Source organism: Anabrus simplex, chromosome 3 (genome assembly GCF_040414725.1).
Source record: "Anabrus simplex isolate iqAnaSimp1 chromosome 3, ASM4041472v1, whole genome shotgun sequence".
NCBI classification, from domain to species: Eukaryota; Metazoa; Arthropoda; class Insecta; order Orthoptera; family Tettigoniidae; genus Anabrus; species Anabrus simplex.
Genome location: NC_090267.1, coordinates 400,655,613 through 400,673,834, shown reverse-complemented (window position 1 = coordinate 400,673,834; position 18,222 = coordinate 400,655,613). Strand labels below are relative to the sequence as shown.

The following is an 18,222-nucleotide window of genomic DNA, read 5'->3' as shown; positions in this document are numbered from 1 at the left end:
GTGGGTAAGTGATGCAGCATTTCAGACACAATGTGGATTATATCTGATGTGGTATGTTGGATGACAGTCTAATTGGCCCACATTTCCTTGAAAGCCATTTGACAGGAGCTTCCTACCTACACTTTCTCCAAAGCTCCATGATCTACCAAGCGACCGTTGCCCAGCCCAAAGGCCTGCAGATTACGAGGTATCGTGTGGTCAGCACGACAAATCCTCTCGGCCGTTATTATTGGCTTCCTAGACCGGGGCTCCATCCAACCATGAGATAGCTCCTCAATTTTAATCACGTAGAGAGAGTGGACCTCGAACGAACCCTCAGATCCAGGTGAAATCCCTGCTTCGTGATACAGACCTGCAGAAAAAAAATCTTTTGAAATGTCGTGCTGGCGAAGAATGTTCCACACGCTTTGGAAAACATTTCGCATCAATGATTTTATTATATATATATAATAAAATCATTGGTGCGAAATATATATATATATTGCCTTTTGTTTTACGTCGCATCGACACAGATAGGTCTTATGGCGACGATGGGATAAGAAGGGCCTAGGAAGTGGAAGGAAGCGGCCGTGGCCTTAATTAAGGTACCGCCCCGGCATTTGCCTGGTGTGAAAATGGGAAACCACGGAAAACTATCTTCAGGGCTGCCGACAGTGGGGCTCGAACCCACTATCTCCCGATTACTGGATACTGGCCGCACTTAAGCGACTGCAGCTATTGAGCTCGGTGATTTTATTATAAACCAGCTCAGATTCAGATTATTATCAATATGTGAACAAAGTGTTCTATAATTCTTTGGATACACTATGCGACGTGGGAATGACAGCATAGAACAACTGATCTTTCTTGGAAATGTTCCCGGCAAGAGATCGTGGGTGAATTTCCATTCGATGGCCGTACATTGTCACGAGTATTACTCGGTTGAGTCTGCCTCTGTGGTGTAGTGGTTAGTGTGATTAGCTGATACCCCCGGAGGCTTGGGTTCGATTCACGGCTCTGTCATGAAATTTGAAAAGTGGTCTTGAACGGGGTCTGCTCAGCCTCGGGAGGTCAACTGAGTAGAGAGGGGTTAGATTCCCTCCTCAACCATCCTTGAAGTGATTTTCCGTAGTCTCCCACTTCTCCTCCACACAATTGCCGGGATGGTACCTAACTTGAGGCCACGGCCGCTTCCCTACCTCGTCTTCGCCTATCCCTTCCAATCTTCCCATCCCTCCACAAGACCCCTCTTCAGCATAGCAGGTGAGGCCGCTTGGGCGAGGTACTGGTCCTCCATGCCAGTTGTATCCCCAGACCCAAAGTCTCACGCTCCAGGACACTGCCCTCTAGGCAGTGGAGGTGGGATTCATCGCAGAGTCCGAGGAAAAAAAACCAACCCTGGAGAGGAAACGGATTAAGAAAGAAAGAAAGTAGGCTTAGTAATAACCGGGTTGAACATCTTTGGTAGAGCACGTCTGGCCGGCGACAGCTAGAAATCGAGGGAACTGACCAATAGCTTCCTCCAGATCACGATCCTCAGAATCGAGGGAACTATGAGACAGAGAGACAGACACAGAGAGAGAGAGAGAGAGAGAAATTGTTTTATGTGGAAAAGGTTTCCTTATTGTGGCACTATGTCTGCTGAGAGGACAACTGTTTGAGTTTGGAATATACGAGAATTTCTCAACCAAATACGGGGCTGAATCTAACAAGTCAGCAGATCTTTTTCTTGATAGTTAATATCTTTTAGTTTCAGTTAAACGTATTTGTAAATTTCTTTAGATGTTACAAGGGACTCTCTTACAGATATAGATACAGTACTTTCTGAGAGAAATAATGTGTTCGTTTGATTATAAATAAATGTCTTCTCTATGAATGCGGAGTGAACGTTTCATTTTGGAATTAGGGAGCACTGTGTCATATTGTGCCAAAAGAGAGCAAATATGACCTGTTCGTGAAATCTTGGAAAGTTCTTACATATGGTACGTCTTGCTTCCCTAAAAGCTGCCAAGATAGTTTATAATAGATCGTAAAACTCGTTGTTGATGGTGCATCGATCATACATTCCCTAAAAGGAGATAAGTCAGCTGCTTAGTGTTCCTGTATGGTGAAGTGGCTTTTAATAGCAGGTCGATAACCAAGTAGCTAGAAACCTCTCCATATGGTCGTTTATTCACACACGGGTGCTTTTAAAACGTTCTCTTGACACCAGTCTAACGACACGATAAAAATATTCATTACTGACTAAAGGAACTAAAAGAGAACTCTGATAGGTACTATCTACACACATACACAGTTTTGTCTATGGGTAAATTTGAGTCTCTGCCACCATCTCTTCTTCTGGGAGGCGATTAAGTTCCATGTGTTATAAAAAGGACAAAATGCGTGTAGCCCTCCTCCCACGTTGGCAGCTGCAGGGTAGGCTTCAACCATTGTTGGTCCGTGGTTCGATAGCTCTGCACTCCGTCCGACAAACTGAGCAGAGGACGGGTGGCCACGGATCCACCGTGGCTGGTCTCCACCGTCGTCTGTCCTGAGAATGGTTTTCCGTGGTTTCCCATTTTCCTGCACATAGGCGAATGCCGGGATAGTCCCTAGGATAGGCCACGCCCGCCAACATCCTCACCTTCTCCACACATCTCATTCACCGCAACAAATCTCTTGGCCTGTGAGACCACGTCACCATCTAAAATACCCGCCTCTCCCTTGAGGGAAGGAGTAAAACAATGTAGTAGTAGTAGTAGTAGTAGTAGTTGTTGTTGTTTCAACTTCTAGAGCTCATACCAGATATTTCTTGTGCCGCTGATGCCCTATTGTCCCTACGTGATATATCATGTTAAAATTCCACCCGAGATGGAGCTGGATTGGAATCTCGGCTCTCCGAGTAGAAAGCCATCAGGTCAGCCACTCCACATATAACGACCCCTTGCAGCCCACTTAAACGATTTTTTAACAATCTGTTTTACGTCGCACCGACACAGGTGATCTTTTGGCGGCGATGGGATAGGAAAGGGCTAGGAATTGGAAAGAAGCGACCTTGACCTTAATTAATGTTCATCTCCAGTATTTTCCTGGTGTGAAAAGTGAAACCACGCAAAACCATCTTCAGGGCTGCCAACAGTGGGGTTCGAAACCACTACCTCACGAATACAATCTAACAGCTATGTGACCCAAACCTCGCAGCCATTGGTTCGATCAATGGGAATCTGAAATAATGACTTGAGTTACCGGGCTGCAGAGCTTTTGAAGTGATGCTGTTCACGTGCCCTGTGCACCAGTTTCTACATTCCGATTCCACTGCTATCTGGCACTGAAAGTGAAGCTTTTCTGGAAGATTTCTAAGAATGGTTAGTTCATGTTACAACTGGTAGCAAGTTAAGGACTTACGGTGGTATTTTCAATATCCATCTTTTAAAATGAAGTGCCCTTCATGAATTTACAATCCATTATGCGGGAAAACAAAGAAGACTGAAATGAAATTTAAATTTGTTAGTGCAGTATGTATTCAAAGTGTGTGCCATGACATCCCACACATTGTTCATAAAGTTTCTGAAGATTATGGAACATGTTACCATCAAGGTAAATATGTATTTCATCTGAAAACCATTTGTTGTAGAATAAATTTTCATCTTCATATGTCATGGATAACACTCGGCTGCAATACAGTAATTGGGCTTGCTCGTTGTTTTCTGTTAGACTCTGAGCAACTTGAATGCGGCATGCACATCCACCCAGCTCTTTAAACGTCCGCGAACAGACCTATCACTCAACCCGAAGTATTTGTTTATTGTGCCGTATATAATAGTTTGGCATATTCTGAGGTGAGAAGAATTCAAGTCAATGAAATGAAATACCATAGAAGTATGATAGGAAAGACAAGGAAAGATATACTGATAAACGACGATATGAAAAAGGAGGTCGGAACGGAATGCTTTAGTGAGAGAGTTGATGAGAGTAAACTAACATGGTTTAGACATGTAAAGAGGATGGGGGAGGAAATAATACCAAAAAACAGGTGATGGAGAAGAAATTCGAGGGAAAGAGAGCGAGAGGGAGACATAGAACAAGGTGGAACGATTCAATAAAGAGGAGTGCAAGAAGAAGAAATCTGGGAACGAAATGATGGAAGAGGAATGGTGGAAGAGACAGGAAGGTGGAGAAGTGCCCTAAATGCCTGGACCCGGCAGGAGCTGTATAAGAGGAACGGAGGAGGATACTGTGAATTCATTGTTGTGTTGATTTCTGCATTTATGATTGTTGCAAAAGAGGAGGTGGTATTCACCGTGGAACATTATTTCTGGTTTCAGAACGACCAGAATTTGCTTCATGTTAAAGAAAAGTACGACGAGCGATTTGACAAGGACACACCAAATTGCGGGACAATGTTAGCCGTCGTTGACAACGTCTTATGCCATCGAAATGGGACAACAGGGCGCCCAAGAACCGTCACTAAAAACGATAATAATTATAGACAAAGTCTCCATCAGGTGTTCTAGTCCTCTAAGCGTAGTATATGACGAACATCGCTGAAGCTCTGTTTGGGTGATAGATCTGTACGGCGGATGTTTGAAGAGCTGAGTTGCTTAGCGTCTAGCGGACATGGATGAGGGAGTGAGGGAGCTTGGTTACCGTACTACAGCCGAGTGTTGTCCGTGACGAGTGGCGATCCAGATTTCTTCCGCAACCATAGTTTGATGAAAGCCATATTCACCTTGATGGCTACATCAACTAATAAACAACTCTTTCTTTAAAGGTTTGAACGACCTGGTGTCATTGTATAGAAACCACTACACAGTGCGCGGATTGAGATTTTGGTGTGCAGTGTCAGGTCGGAGAATAATGGGCCCGTATTTCGTCGGTAATGCTGCACAGAACCGAAAAACAGGGGACCCGGTGGTCTCCAGAGACTTCACTATTACCCCATTCGCACGGAATTTGCACCGTTTTTTGTCGCGTGAGGAACTTACCCCTTCAGTGACAATAGATGCAGCAAGGGGTACCGCGGGGGTATCACTTGCCCCTCTGCAACGACGCCTTTGATATAGGCTGATTGCCCATGGATCCCATTTCCCGTACCTCTCATGTTCCCCGATGTCACGGACCTAGGTGCCTACATATGGAACATGTTGAAAGAATCAGTTTTGAGACAGATGGCCAGTGGCGGCTAGTGACAAAATTTTCAGGAGGTTCATAACTTTTTCGCGTTTTAAATGTACCAAAGTATAACACAAATCAATAAAAAATAACATACTTCAATCATTTCACTGTGAGTTCTTTGTGCGGTTCCTTCTCCATTCATATGCGGAATAAGCTCTATAACAGAGGATCCATTTTATCTGAGACTAGCAGAAGTACCCGTTCTTCGTGCGGGTTATCAGAAACTGGCTTTAGTTACTCATACTATCGGTGTGACTGAATTCATTAGATATTTATATCACTGGGGTATTTACTTAAGTACGTAGAAATTATTTGTCATGTTTCTTCTTTTTTTCATGGGGACTCTAAATATTAGTTCCTAATTAGCGTCGACCTCTAAGATCTTTTGCTACCATGTTTTACCTTCATTCTCCCCTAGATGTACCTGCTGCCTTCACAAAGCTGCAGGTTTAGTGTAAGTATACTTCCGCTAGATAGTACCAAAAATATAAATATTATTGAATGTATTTTTTGATCCGACATTTCGTAACTATTACAAATGGTCAAGGAAATACGCGAAGCATAAAATAAACTACTATAATTATCGAGAATTATAATACTCAGGGCTTGTTACTCATGTCGCACATCATATAATGAATCTGAGTATAAATGTTGAGACATTTTTTCAAGTCATGGGTGCACCATCTTGACAATTGTGTACTGTATATAGGTTTCATGGTTACAATGATCGTAAAAGTGGACCAGTCATATGTGTATCAGTTTTGGTTGGCAGCTATACCCAATCGTACATGCATAATCTAGCTGCTGTAGAATCCTGGAGCTGACGTTGCCATGATTACGGCCGTTCGTTTCTTTATCTGATTCCTAGAGCAGGGGTAGTGTGGTTCCAATATCTCCATAACGGTTAGTTTTAGGGCCTTAAAACATGGTTTTCGAGCCCGAAGGGTTTACCGAGTTTTGTTCTTTGCGTCAAGGGGCTTAAAATGAGCTTAGTCTCGTCCTTGTACGACAAATTCGATTTCGCCTAAATTAGCCTATTATTTTTATATCTCTCCCCGTCACACCCCTCGAATTGTTTTGATAATAAAATACATCCCATGTTACTCACTGGCAATGTAGCTTTCTATAGGTGAAGACATTTTTAAAATCGGTTGAGTAGTTTGAGTATATCCGTTACAAACAACAAATTTTCCTCTTTGTAATATTAGTATAGAAGCATAGATTACATCCCTACATAAACATTTGCCGTCAGGAAGGGCATCCAGCCGTAAAATAGGGTCAAATCCACGTGTGCGACAGAGTTCGCACCCGCAACCCCACAGGTGTGGGTAATGCGATAGAAGAAGTTGATACTCATTTTAAAAATTCACCCGCTTTTTTAATCTTTTCATCCCCTTAAGCGGATTTTCCAAAAAGAGTGTGTTCACTTTTAAAGGAGATTCCAAGTACCAATTTTAAAGTCTGTAACATCTTCATCTTTTAATATATAGGCCTATGTATCCTCATATAAATAATTCAATTCCTTCCTCACTTCTCCTCCCCCCCCCCCCCTTTAGTGGATTTTCTGAAAACGAATATTTGTGTTCTTTTATTTTTAAAGGGGATTACAAATATCAATTTTCATGTCTGTAACATGTTAGGTTTCTGTGATTTATTGTAGAAAATTTCGCTGCTGTAGAATTCCGGAGCTGCCGTTGGCATGGTTACGGCAGTTCATTACTTTATCCGATTCCCGGAGCAGGGGTAGTGTGGTGCCAATATCTCCGTAACGGTTAGTTTTAGGGCCTTAAAACATGGTTTTCGGGCCGTAGGGCTTACCGAGTTTTGTTCTTTGCGTCAAGAGGATTAAATTGAGCTTTGTCTCGTCCTTATAGATCGATATTTTGCCTATATTAACCCATTATTTTTATATCTCCCTCCGGTCCCCCCCACCTCGAATTGTTTTAAAAATAAAATACAGCCCATGTTACTCACTAGCAATGTAGCTTTGTATAGGTGAAGTAATTTTTAAAATCGGTTCAGTAGTTTTTGAGTCTATTCGTTACAAACAAACAAACAAACGAATTTTTCCTCTTTATAATATTAGTATACACTAATCTGTGAATGTACAACAAAACTACTACTACTTTTCTTGCAATTAGCTTTATGTCGCGCCATCAAAGATAGGTCTTATGGCGATGATGGGATAGGAATGAATGAATGAATGAATGAATGAATGAATGAATGAATGAATGAATGAATTGGCGTGTGGCTTTTAGTGCCGGGAGTGTCCGAGGAAAAGATCGGCTCGCCAGATGCAGGTCTTTTGATTTGACTCCTGTAGGCGACCTGCGCGTCGTGATGAGGATGAAACGATGATGAAGACGACACATACACTCAGCCCCCGTGGCACCGAAATTAAGCAATTAAGATTAAAATTCCCGACCCTACCGGAAATCGAACCCGGGACCACTGACCAAAAGCCAGCACGCTAACCATTTAGCCATGGAGCCGGACATGGGATAGGAAAGGTCTAGGAATGTGAAGGAAGAGGCCATGGCCTTAAAGGAACAGCCCCAGCATTTGGCTGGTGTGAAAATGGGAAACCACGGAAAACCATCTTCAGGGCTGTCGACAATGGGTTCGAATTCACTATCTCCCGGATGCAAGTTCACAAATGCGCACCCTTAACCGCACGACCAACTCGCCCGGTACTACTACTACTACTACTACTACTACTACTACTACTACTACTACTACTACTACTACTACTAAAGGTGAGCCTCCTGGAGGGTGGCGTTTCTTCCAGGCCGGATTTGTTGCGCTGAAGGTGAGAGTGGAGCGGCCGTGGCCTATAAAAGGAACTGCCCCGGCATTCGCCTTAGTGAGGAGAGTGGAAACCACGGAAAGCTATTCTCAAGGCAGCCGACGGGAGGACCAGCTCACCGCTTCCCGAATTCAAAGCTGAAATGCCACGGTAAAACCTCGAATACTGTTAGCCGAAGCTACACTGCTCGGTGAAAGAAAAATTCACAGCAACTCTGCTACAGTTCTGTATTTTAACAAACATTAAAAGATGCAAGAACTATTATTGGTTCATTCATGGCACGAAGTTCACCTAGGTATGATCTGCTATGACCTACCTGTTACTTCTCTCGCACACACGGTGTGATAGAACATCTTAATTGGAACTTAATGTTGCTGTCAGCTCCCGCTTGCAGCGCTGTGCCAGCTTACAGCGAGCCACCTGGTGACGAACGAGCGTACCACTACAGTTCCAACGGTAAATCATTCTCAAATTCAAACCCTCATTATTGTATAAGTCTTCCTCGTGAACAGTCGAGATTTTCCTCTGAAGACACGGAGCAAAACGTAAATAAACGTAAATTGTTTTCTTGACACGGCTTAAGTCCAGACACTCATATAATGTCAACAAGCCTAAATATTATGGTTACCACATTTAACGGTGCTCAAATTACATTACAGTAACTTAAAACGATTATCCGCCCACAACATAAAGCAAACTTCTTCCCTCGATTACAAACACCTGTCCAGAATTACCGACTAGCAAACTCTGCTGCGGCTAACAGTAATAGGGGAGATGGCGGATCCTTGTGGCCAACTGTAATTCTGTCTGTGGTTTGTGGGTTATTGTATACGAAAAGGCACATACCTCACCGTGCTCCTCGCTTATGGAGATATCTGTACATAAACCATGACGTCAATTGCATGTGCCTGCGCATAGTCTTTAGGATCGTAGCACAAAATCCAGTGTGCTCCCTACATTGCCAGTTAAAACGAGCAGCCGTCAGTGTAACGGAGCTCTGTTATAAGTCGAATGCTTTCGATCGATTGATGAAATCAGGTCAAAACAAAGGAAGCAATGTTGAATTATGAATGAATATGCTTGAGAACCGGATGTTCACGTGCTATTGTGCTCTTGATAACCCACCGTTACTGCAAGATGGCCCACCTACAAATATTCCCGATTTTCGCGAGAAGATAAGGCAGCTTTTTGTGTTCTTGCAGAAAACGTTTTTCATATACACGCGCAGTAATATTCAGAAACGTTATGAACAACATGTGGCACGTGATGCTACACAGTTTGAACACTACTGTATCAACACGATTATTAAATAACATTTCAGTGCTATTTGTTTTTGCCGCATATGTATTTAGGTCTTCGAGCTGAGCGGCAGTCGCTTAGTGAGCCAAGGTTCATCAGGGCTGTAGCACCATGACGCTTAGTTTTTCCAGAGTGAAGACAACAACAAAGTCAGGCAGAACCAGTATCACCGGGCGAGTTGGCCGTGTGCGAAGAGGCGCGCGGCTGTGAGCTTGCATTCGGGAGATAGTAGGTTCGAATCCCACTATCGGCAGCCCTGAAGATGGTTTTCCGTGGTTTCACATTTTCACACCGGGCAAATGCTGGGGCTGTACCTTAATTAAGGCCACGGCCGCTTCCTTCCAAATCCTAGGCCTTTCCTATCCCATCGTCGCCATAAGACCTATCTGTGTCGGTGCGACGTAAAGCCCCTAGCAAAAAAAAAAAAAAAAAAAGAACCAGTATCGTGACTGGAGCCTGAGAAGCTTTGTCTCGGTCATATCGTGCATGAGATTTCATAATTCGGCAACTAAGTTGGGCTGATAACTCACTACCAGAGCATTTATCCCTATAGTGAAGTTCTTCAGGAAAGTGAACTCATCTGTAAACAGGAGAGAGTATACACAATGTTTTGCTTCATTTAGCAGCAGTTTCAATATACTGCAGCTTAAACCATATCTAAATTATCCAGCCACTGAAGCTTTTGAGTTCCTTCATTACGTTCTCCATGGCGCTATAGATAACAGAGTCCATAAATCATGTTTCTATAGCCAAGTTATCTTCGCCAAGATCACTACATTTAGCACGCCTGTAATTGCAAAATAACACAGCAGAAAACTGACGGCCGGTGTAATACAAGAAGTAGACTTGTCAGAATATGGCAAATTCCATTAAAATTGATGACTTCCGTTAAACAAGCTAAGCGATCAATGAAAGCGAAAAGAAGCTTTTATCCCTTTTAATTCTCCAACACAGAAGACAACAGAAATGCATCGTGGAGGAGACATTAAGTAAGATGACTGTGCTGTAAGAAAAGGGAGTCTGCACATTAGGCAGGGCATTGCCATGAAAGGACAAAAGATACAACAGTTAATGACTTGCTTAATATACTACATTAGTTGAGAACGTCACGCTACTTCAATGGATGTTGGAATTAATCTAATAGAATGTGCAGGGGTTGGAAACGTCTTACAAGCTAAATAAATTACACACACTGACAATTATTTTCTTATCATACTGAAGCTACTAAACTAGACTCTTCATACAATGTATTTCTACCCTTTAATCCCCCTTCCTGATATGTGATCGGGGATGAGGTGGGATTAAATTACATGGTATTTTGTTACGCCCGGATGCCGTTCCTGATTCCAACCTCAGGCGAGGGGTTAATGAAGATGGGAATAATGGTGGTGAGTGAAACTGGGTAAGGAGACGGAAGGAATAGGCATGTCCTATAAGGAGACAAATTAGTAAATATTTGTTCTACATGGTGGTTACCTCTTTTTGAAGCGTGGAAGCTGTCCTGCGGTGATATTTTCTCGATCTGTGCGGACAATCTTGAACGGGGTAGAATATTTCTGTCGGCATTGATCCTCTCAACAGCGTAACGGAAGGCCACCTCCTGTCGGTCATCCGCCGGGTGGAACAGCCCGCCTGGAAAACATAATTTTAGTTACTGTACACATGTAGCTAAAGAGATCTCTTACTTATAAGACAGATTAAATTGGTGGTAATGGTGTTAATTGTTTCAAGTACAGTAGTAAAAATGGGTTACCGTCCGTTCTTACCAATAATAATAATAATAATAATAATAATAATAATAATAATAATAATAATAATAATAATAATAATAATAATAATGTTTGATTTATTCCGGCAAAGTTAGGGATGTGTTCTCTTTCTTACACTTAACCAGGCTTAACCTAGAACACTGTTAATAACTACTAATTTTAATTGATGCAATAAATGATAATAAAAGTATTAACAATAATAACAGTGATAGTACTAATAAAATAATCAAACCTAGTGATATTAAGGAGGAAGCATGTCATAATCATATATACAAAAACAAATTATAAACTCTATATACATAAAACACATTGTACGTCCACAAAGAACATACGCGTATTTTTTTACAATTGGCTTTACGTTGCACCGACCCGGATAGGTCTTATGGCGACGGTGGGACAGGAAAGGGATACGAGTGGAGAACAAGCGGCCATGGCCTTAATCAAGGTACACCCGTAGCATGTGCCTTTTGTGAAGTGGGAAACCACAGAATACCTTCTTCAAGGCACCACTATGGGGTTCGAACCCACTATCTCCCGAATACCGGATACTGGCCGCACTTAAGCTACTGCAGCTATCGAGCTCGGTCATACGCATATTAAGTGCATGCTATAGTAATTACAAGATAGTTTCAATATATATCACTTTCAAGAAGATACCGAAATATCGCCTTCAATTGAGAGTTGAAGAGGAGAAGAAGGAGCAGGAGAAGAAGAAATCTGTGAAAAGAAGAAGGAAATAATGATGATGAAGAAGGAGAAAGATGTGTTTTCAGGTCAAAACTAGATGATTCATCTAGTTTTTCGACACGTGCATGTTTTAAAAAGGGGCTGCCTGGCCGAGGCGGTAAAGGCGTGCTCGGTTCACCCGGAAGGGCGTGGGTTCGAATCCCCGTCAGGAAGTCGCAAAATTTAAGAAACGACATTTCCACTTCCGGAGGTGCATATGGCCCTGAGGTTCACCCAGCCTACATCAAAAATGAGTACCAGGTAAATTCCTGGGGGCAAAGGCGGCCGGGCGTAGAGCCAACCACTCTACCCCATCACGTGCCGTGGTAACAATGTTGAAACCTTTACCTTCCACTCCTCCAAGGGCCTTCATGGCCTGTACGGAGGTGACTTTGCTTTGCTTTGCTTTGCTTTGCATGTTTTAAAGCTGAGTTTCTTGACAGGCTTCTGACGTCCACAGGTAAGAACGAGAGAGAGAAAATGGAAAAGGACCGATCCTTCAAAGAATGAAAAAGAAAAGGAAGTTTACGAAAGGTGTGAAAGTGAAGGTCTCCGACGGCCTCGCAAACCTAATACCGTCGGGGCTTGAAAAGAACAAGAGCTGACCAAGGGAATTCGGATAGGAAAGACAACAGTCAAGAAGAAATTGGAAGCAAAACCGTACCCAGCTAGGGACCATTGGTCACCAACTCAGGCTCCCAAGTGGGAAAAAAGTGCCCTGTGGCCTCCGGAGAGGCCTGGTGCAGGTCTTTTGATTTAACTCCCGTAGGCAACCTCCGCGTCGTGATGAGGAAGCAATTATGATGAAGACGGCACATACACCTTGTCAGTGCCAGGGGAATTAACCAACTATGCTTAAAATTCCCGACCCTGCCGGTAATCGAACCCGGGACCCCTGTGACCAGAGGCGAGTACGCCATCCACTTAACCATGGAGCCGGACTCCCAAGTGGAGAACCTCTGGGGTCCGCTTTTAGTCACCTCTTACGATATGCAGATAATACCGTAGATGGATTCTACGATTTCCACCCACAGAGACAAGAGATTAGGGTACTATAAGATGATGTAATATAATACATAAAGCCAGCTCAATTGTTTATATTGATTACAATATATTGTAACTTAATACAAGGGGTTTAGAACTCGATAATAATAATAATAATAATAATAATAATAATAATAATAATAATAATAATAATAATAATAATAATAATAATGTCCGCCTCTGTGGTGTAGTGGTTAGTGTGATTAGCTGCCACCCCAGAGGCTTGGGTTCGATTCCCGGCTCTGCCACGAAATTTGAAAAAGTGGTACGAGGTCTGGAACGGGGTCCACTCAGCCTCGGGAGGTCAGCTGAGTAGAGGGGGTTCTATTCCCTCCTTAGCCATCCTGGAAGGGGTTTTCCGTGGTTACCCACTTCTACTCCAGGCAAATACCGGGATGGTACCTAACTTAAGGCCACGGCCGCTTCCTTCCCCCTTCCTTGTCTATCCCTTCCAAACTTCCCATCCCGCCACAAGGCTCCTGTTCAGCATAGCAGGTGCGGCCGCCTGGGCGAGGCACTGTTCATCCTCCCCAGTTGTATTCCCAGACCCAGAGTCTGAAGCTCCAGGACACTGCCCCTTGAGGCGGTAGAGGTGGGATGCCTCACTGAGTCCGAGGGAAAAACCGACCTTGGAGGTAAAACGTATTACGAACGAATAATAATAATAATAATAATAATAATAATAATAATAATAATAATAATAATAATAATAATAATAATAATAATAATAATAATAATAATAATATTAATAATAATAATAAAGTTCGCCTCTGTGGTGTAGTGATTAGCTGTCACCCCTGGAGGCCCGGGTTCGATTCCCGGCTCTGCCACGAAATTAGGAAAATGGTACGAGGGCTGGAACGGGTCCACTCACCCTCGGGAGGTCAAATGAGTAGAGGTGGGTTCGATTCCCACCTCACCCATCCTGAAGTGATTTTCCGTGGTTTCACACTTCTCCCCCAGGCAAATGCCGGGATGGTACTTAACTTAAGGCCACGGCCGCTTTCTTCCTTCTTCCATGTCTATCCCTTCCTAACTTCCCATCCCCCACCAAGTCCCCTGTTCAGCATAGCAGGTGAGGCCGCCTGGGTGAGGTACTGGCCATCCTCCCCAGTTGTATCCCCGACCCAATGTCTCACTGTGGGGCACTGCCCTTGAGGCGCTAGAGGTGGGATCCCTCGCTAGTCCCAGGGAAAAACCAACCCTGGAGGGTAAGCACATTTAGAAGAAATAATAATAATAATAATAATAATAATAATAATAATAATAATAATAATAATAATAATAATAATAATAAACGGGTGTTAGTCAGGGAGATAGACTCTCACCACTCTTGTTAAAATGCGTGCAGGAGAAAGTAGCACAGAAGTTGTGTCAGATACTACGAGATAGAAATTTGTTTAGAACTTTTAGGATTGGGATGAAGAAAAACGAATTGGAAACCCACTGTTTAGCTTTTGCGGATGATATAGCAATAATTTCAGAACACTTTGAAACTGCAACAAAATAAATTAATGTGTTGAAAAAGGTAGCGGAACAAACAGGCTTGCAGATATCCCTTAAAAAGAAGGAAGTAATGGAAAAAATCAAAGACAGCACGACTCAACTGAACACCAAACATGGAACAATAAGCCGTGTGCACACGTATAAATACCTTGATGAGTGGATCCAATCAAACGAACTAGGTACAGATGCTTTAGCAGCCTGAGCAAAATAAAAAATAATAAAAATAATACTGGAGGTGGCATTCGAAACCATCCGGAATATATATAGCAGAACATACTTTTCTACAAATACCAAAATTCATCATTATAACCAAAGACTTGCCATCCAGCTGGTATCTCTCAATGCGTCAGAATGTCATATCCTCTCCCAGAAATTTGCGTTCGCTGAGTTAAAGCAAAAAAAGAGAGAAGGATTCTCTGCAACATACTTGGCCCAAACTACAAAAACGGAGTCTACATAACAAATTTCAGACAAGAAATCTACTCTAAGATAGAGATGATCAAACACAATGCGCAAGCGCAGGGCTCACTTATGACGGATGGACGACTCTCGACGGACAAAACGCATTTTTAACAAAACCACAAACAACTACTACTTGGTACGTTAACGTCAAGAAAGACCCTGAAGAGATAGGCCTACGACCAGATGACGCGCACAAACGAGTCCTCTTTAGAACAAGTGTCGTGGCTTTTGGGACTTGTGGGAATGAGAAATGGACAAGTACTGCAAACTGGTCGACACTGCGGGCCAATGTACATCTGGATCAAACGAAAAATGAATAAACACCAGAATGTATAACGGAACTTAACGTCGTCCCTTATTGGCCAATTAGTGAATTATTCATAAATAATAATAATAATAATAATAATAATAATAATAATAATAATAATAATAATAATAATAATAATAACAATAATAACATAATACAGTCCCAGCTATCGGGAACACCTTCTGAAGTGCCGTTGTAGTCAGGTTTAATTTCTCAGTGAATGTTTCGAGACAGGGAAGCTAAAATGCTTCGAAGATAATAATTCTGCAACGTAATGCTGACATGGGTTGTAAGTGTCGTGGAAATACTGGGAACGTACTTACCGAAGTTATAACTATTCAAGTTATTGCAATTATAAACTATTTCTGCTATGCCGGAGTAGCTGTAAGTGGCTGAGACGGTTGAGGCGCTGGCCTTCTTACCCCAACTTGGCAGGTGCAGTCCGGTGGTATTTGAAGGTGCTCAAATGTCGGTGGATTTACTGGCACGTAAAAGAACTCCTGGGGAACTAAATTCTGACACCTCGGTGCCTCCAGAAATCGTATAAGTAGTTAGTGGGACGTAAAAATATTATATATATAATTCGCTGGGGCCAACAAGGACCACGTTAAGTCTTGTTGCATTTGACACTGAACTTGGCCTTCTTTAGAGCCCAAATTTCCCTCATTCTTTGTGAGTGGGCCTGCTTACGCTCCTCTGTCCAAGGGGCACCGTGTCTTCTCTTCGGTTGCTCGTCTCAGTTTAGCCCGTTCGTCAATATTTTCTTGCGGAAGAGATCTCTGTTAAAGGCGTCTTCAGCTGAGATATGTAGCATTTGCAGGTCTTCTTTGGTATTTCTAAACCAGGGAATTGTGGTTTTGGGGTTTGAATCAAAGAAGTGAAAGATTTCTTTAGTTAACTTTCTTCTGTCCATTCTTTTCAGATGACCGTAAAATCGTACCCATCTTTTTCTGATTGTGTCGGTAATTTTCTCTATTTTGCTGTAGACTTCCTTGTTGGATCTCTTTTGATGGATTCCATTTCTGTACTTTGATCCCAAGATTCCTCTCAAAATTTTGCGTTCTCTTTTCTCCAGTTCTTCAAGTAGTCCTTTGTTGGCATTTAGAGACAGGGTTTCGGCTGCATATAGAACTACTGGCTTCAGAACTGTTTCATAGTGACGTATCTTGGTATTTTGGGAAAGGCATTTTTGTTGTAGATTGTGCGGGATGTTTGGTAGGCTATTTCCAGTTTGCGTACTCGCTCCTGAAGTGCTTCTTTGTCCAGTCCATTTTTCATGATGATCTCACCCAGGTATTTGAATTTGTCTACTCGGGTGATGTCCCCGTATTTTGTATGGAGTTTTGGTGGAGCCTCTTTGATGTTAGTCATTACTTCTGTTTTCTCAAACGATATCTGCAAACCAGTTTGTTCGGCAATTTCCTTTAAAATTTCAACTTGAGCTCTAGCGGTTTCTATGTCGGTTGAGAGAACAGCAATATCATCGGCAAATGCTAAGCAGTCTGTTGCGATCCCCTTGGATTTGGTTCCTATTCTCAATGGACTGTAGTTGGTTTCCTGTAATCTCACCCGCCAGGTTCTGATGATCTTTTCAAGAACACAGTTGAAGAGTATCGGGGATAGCCCATCACCTTGTCGGACTCCTGTTTTGATGTCAAAGGAATGCGAGAGACAACCGTGGAACTTCACCTTGGATTTTTTATCGGTCAGGGTGGCTCTAATTAATGCCAGCAGTTTCAAATCAACTCCAAATTCATTTAAGATGTTTAGCAGGACTTCCCGGTCAATGGAGTCGTACGCTTTCTTAAAGTCCACAAAGACAGACACATACTGCTTGGACCTTAGTGTACAATATCTGATGATCGTTTTGAGATTTTGTATCTGTTCAGCTGTTGAGCGACCTTTTCTGAACCCTCCTTGGTATTCACCTATTTGATGTTCGACTTGTGCTTCCAAACGCTCCAGGATGGCAAGTGATAGAATTTTGTAAGTCACGGGTAGCAAAGATATTCCTCTGTAGTTGTTGATGTTCTTCATGCTGCCTTTTTTGTGTAATGGATGGATCAAAGCTATTTTCCAATCTTCGGGTAAGGTCTCCTTGTTCCAAATTTCTTCTATTTGCTTTTGCAAGATATCAAGTGATTCTTCTGGGGCATATTTCCATAGTTCTGCTACTACTGAGTCTTCCCCCGGCGCTTTGTTATTTTTGAGACGGGCAATGTGGCGCTTGATTTCATCTCTGTCGGGTGGTCTGGAATCTGGGTACCTGAGTAAGGGTTCCTTGGTCTCAATGGCGCTTTGCGGTTTAGAGCAATTAAGTACATTCCTGAAGTAATCTGCCAGAATGCTGCAATTTTCTTCATTTGACGTCGCCAGTGTGCCGTCCGTTCGCTCAAAGCATAGAGATGGTGGTTTATAGCCAGTGAGTTTGCGTTTGAAGGCTCTGTAGTACTCTCTGCTTTCATTCTTCCTAAAGTTTTGTTCTATCTTTTCAATGAGAGATTTTTCGTATTTACGTTTCTCAATTATGAACACCCTAGCTGCTTGGGCACGTTGGGTTTTATAGGTTTTCCAATCATTTTCTGATCGTAGAGTTGTACTGTTTCCATGCATTCAGTCTTTCTTGGAGGACTGATTCGCAGGTACTATTCCACCAGGCATGCTTTTTGCTTCTCTTGATTTCTGCAACGTCTTTGGCGGCCTCAACAAGGAGACTTTTGGCGTTGTTAAAGTCACAGTCATTTGGTCTAGCCTTCTCCTGGAACTCCTCGACCCTTTGCTGAAGTTTATCATTGTCGAAGCGTGTGATCAGTTTGGTTGTCTTCCTTGTGTTTGCGGGAATTGGTTTGAATTTGATAAGAGACATATAATGATCTGAGGCCACATTGATGCCTTTCTTTACCTTGACATTCATAATCTCAGGGCTGTTTCTCCTGGAGATCGCAACATGATCAATTTGGAACTCTCCGAGAGCTTGGACGGGAGAACGCCAAGTCATTTGCTTTCTGGGTAGATGGCGAAAGTGGGTCGACATGACCTGCAGGTTGTGATTTTCGCAAATGGTCACCAGTCTTTTGCCGTTGGGATTGGTTCTTTTGTGAGCAGGGTAATTTCCTATAACTTTCTTGTACTTCTGCTCACGACCTAGTTGGGCATTGAAGTCACCC

The 18,222-nt window shown here is 42.7% G+C and overlaps 1 protein-coding gene across 7 annotated transcripts in view; it reads right to left on the bottom strand.

Annotated features, from left to right (window-relative positions):
• Positions 1-18,222, bottom strand: part of KaiR1D (Kainate-type ionotropic glutamate receptor subunit 1D) — a 1,117,017-nt gene that overhangs the window by 486,160 nt on the left and 612,635 nt on the right. For all 7 annotated transcript variants that reach the window (XM_067143360.2, XM_067143363.2, XM_067143364.2 and 4 more), the window contains exon 3: positions 10,718-10,873. In XM_067143360.2, the coding sequence (XP_066999461.2) occupies positions 10,718-10,873 (156 nt within the window). The remainder of the gene's footprint in view (positions 1-10,717; positions 10,874-18,222) is intronic.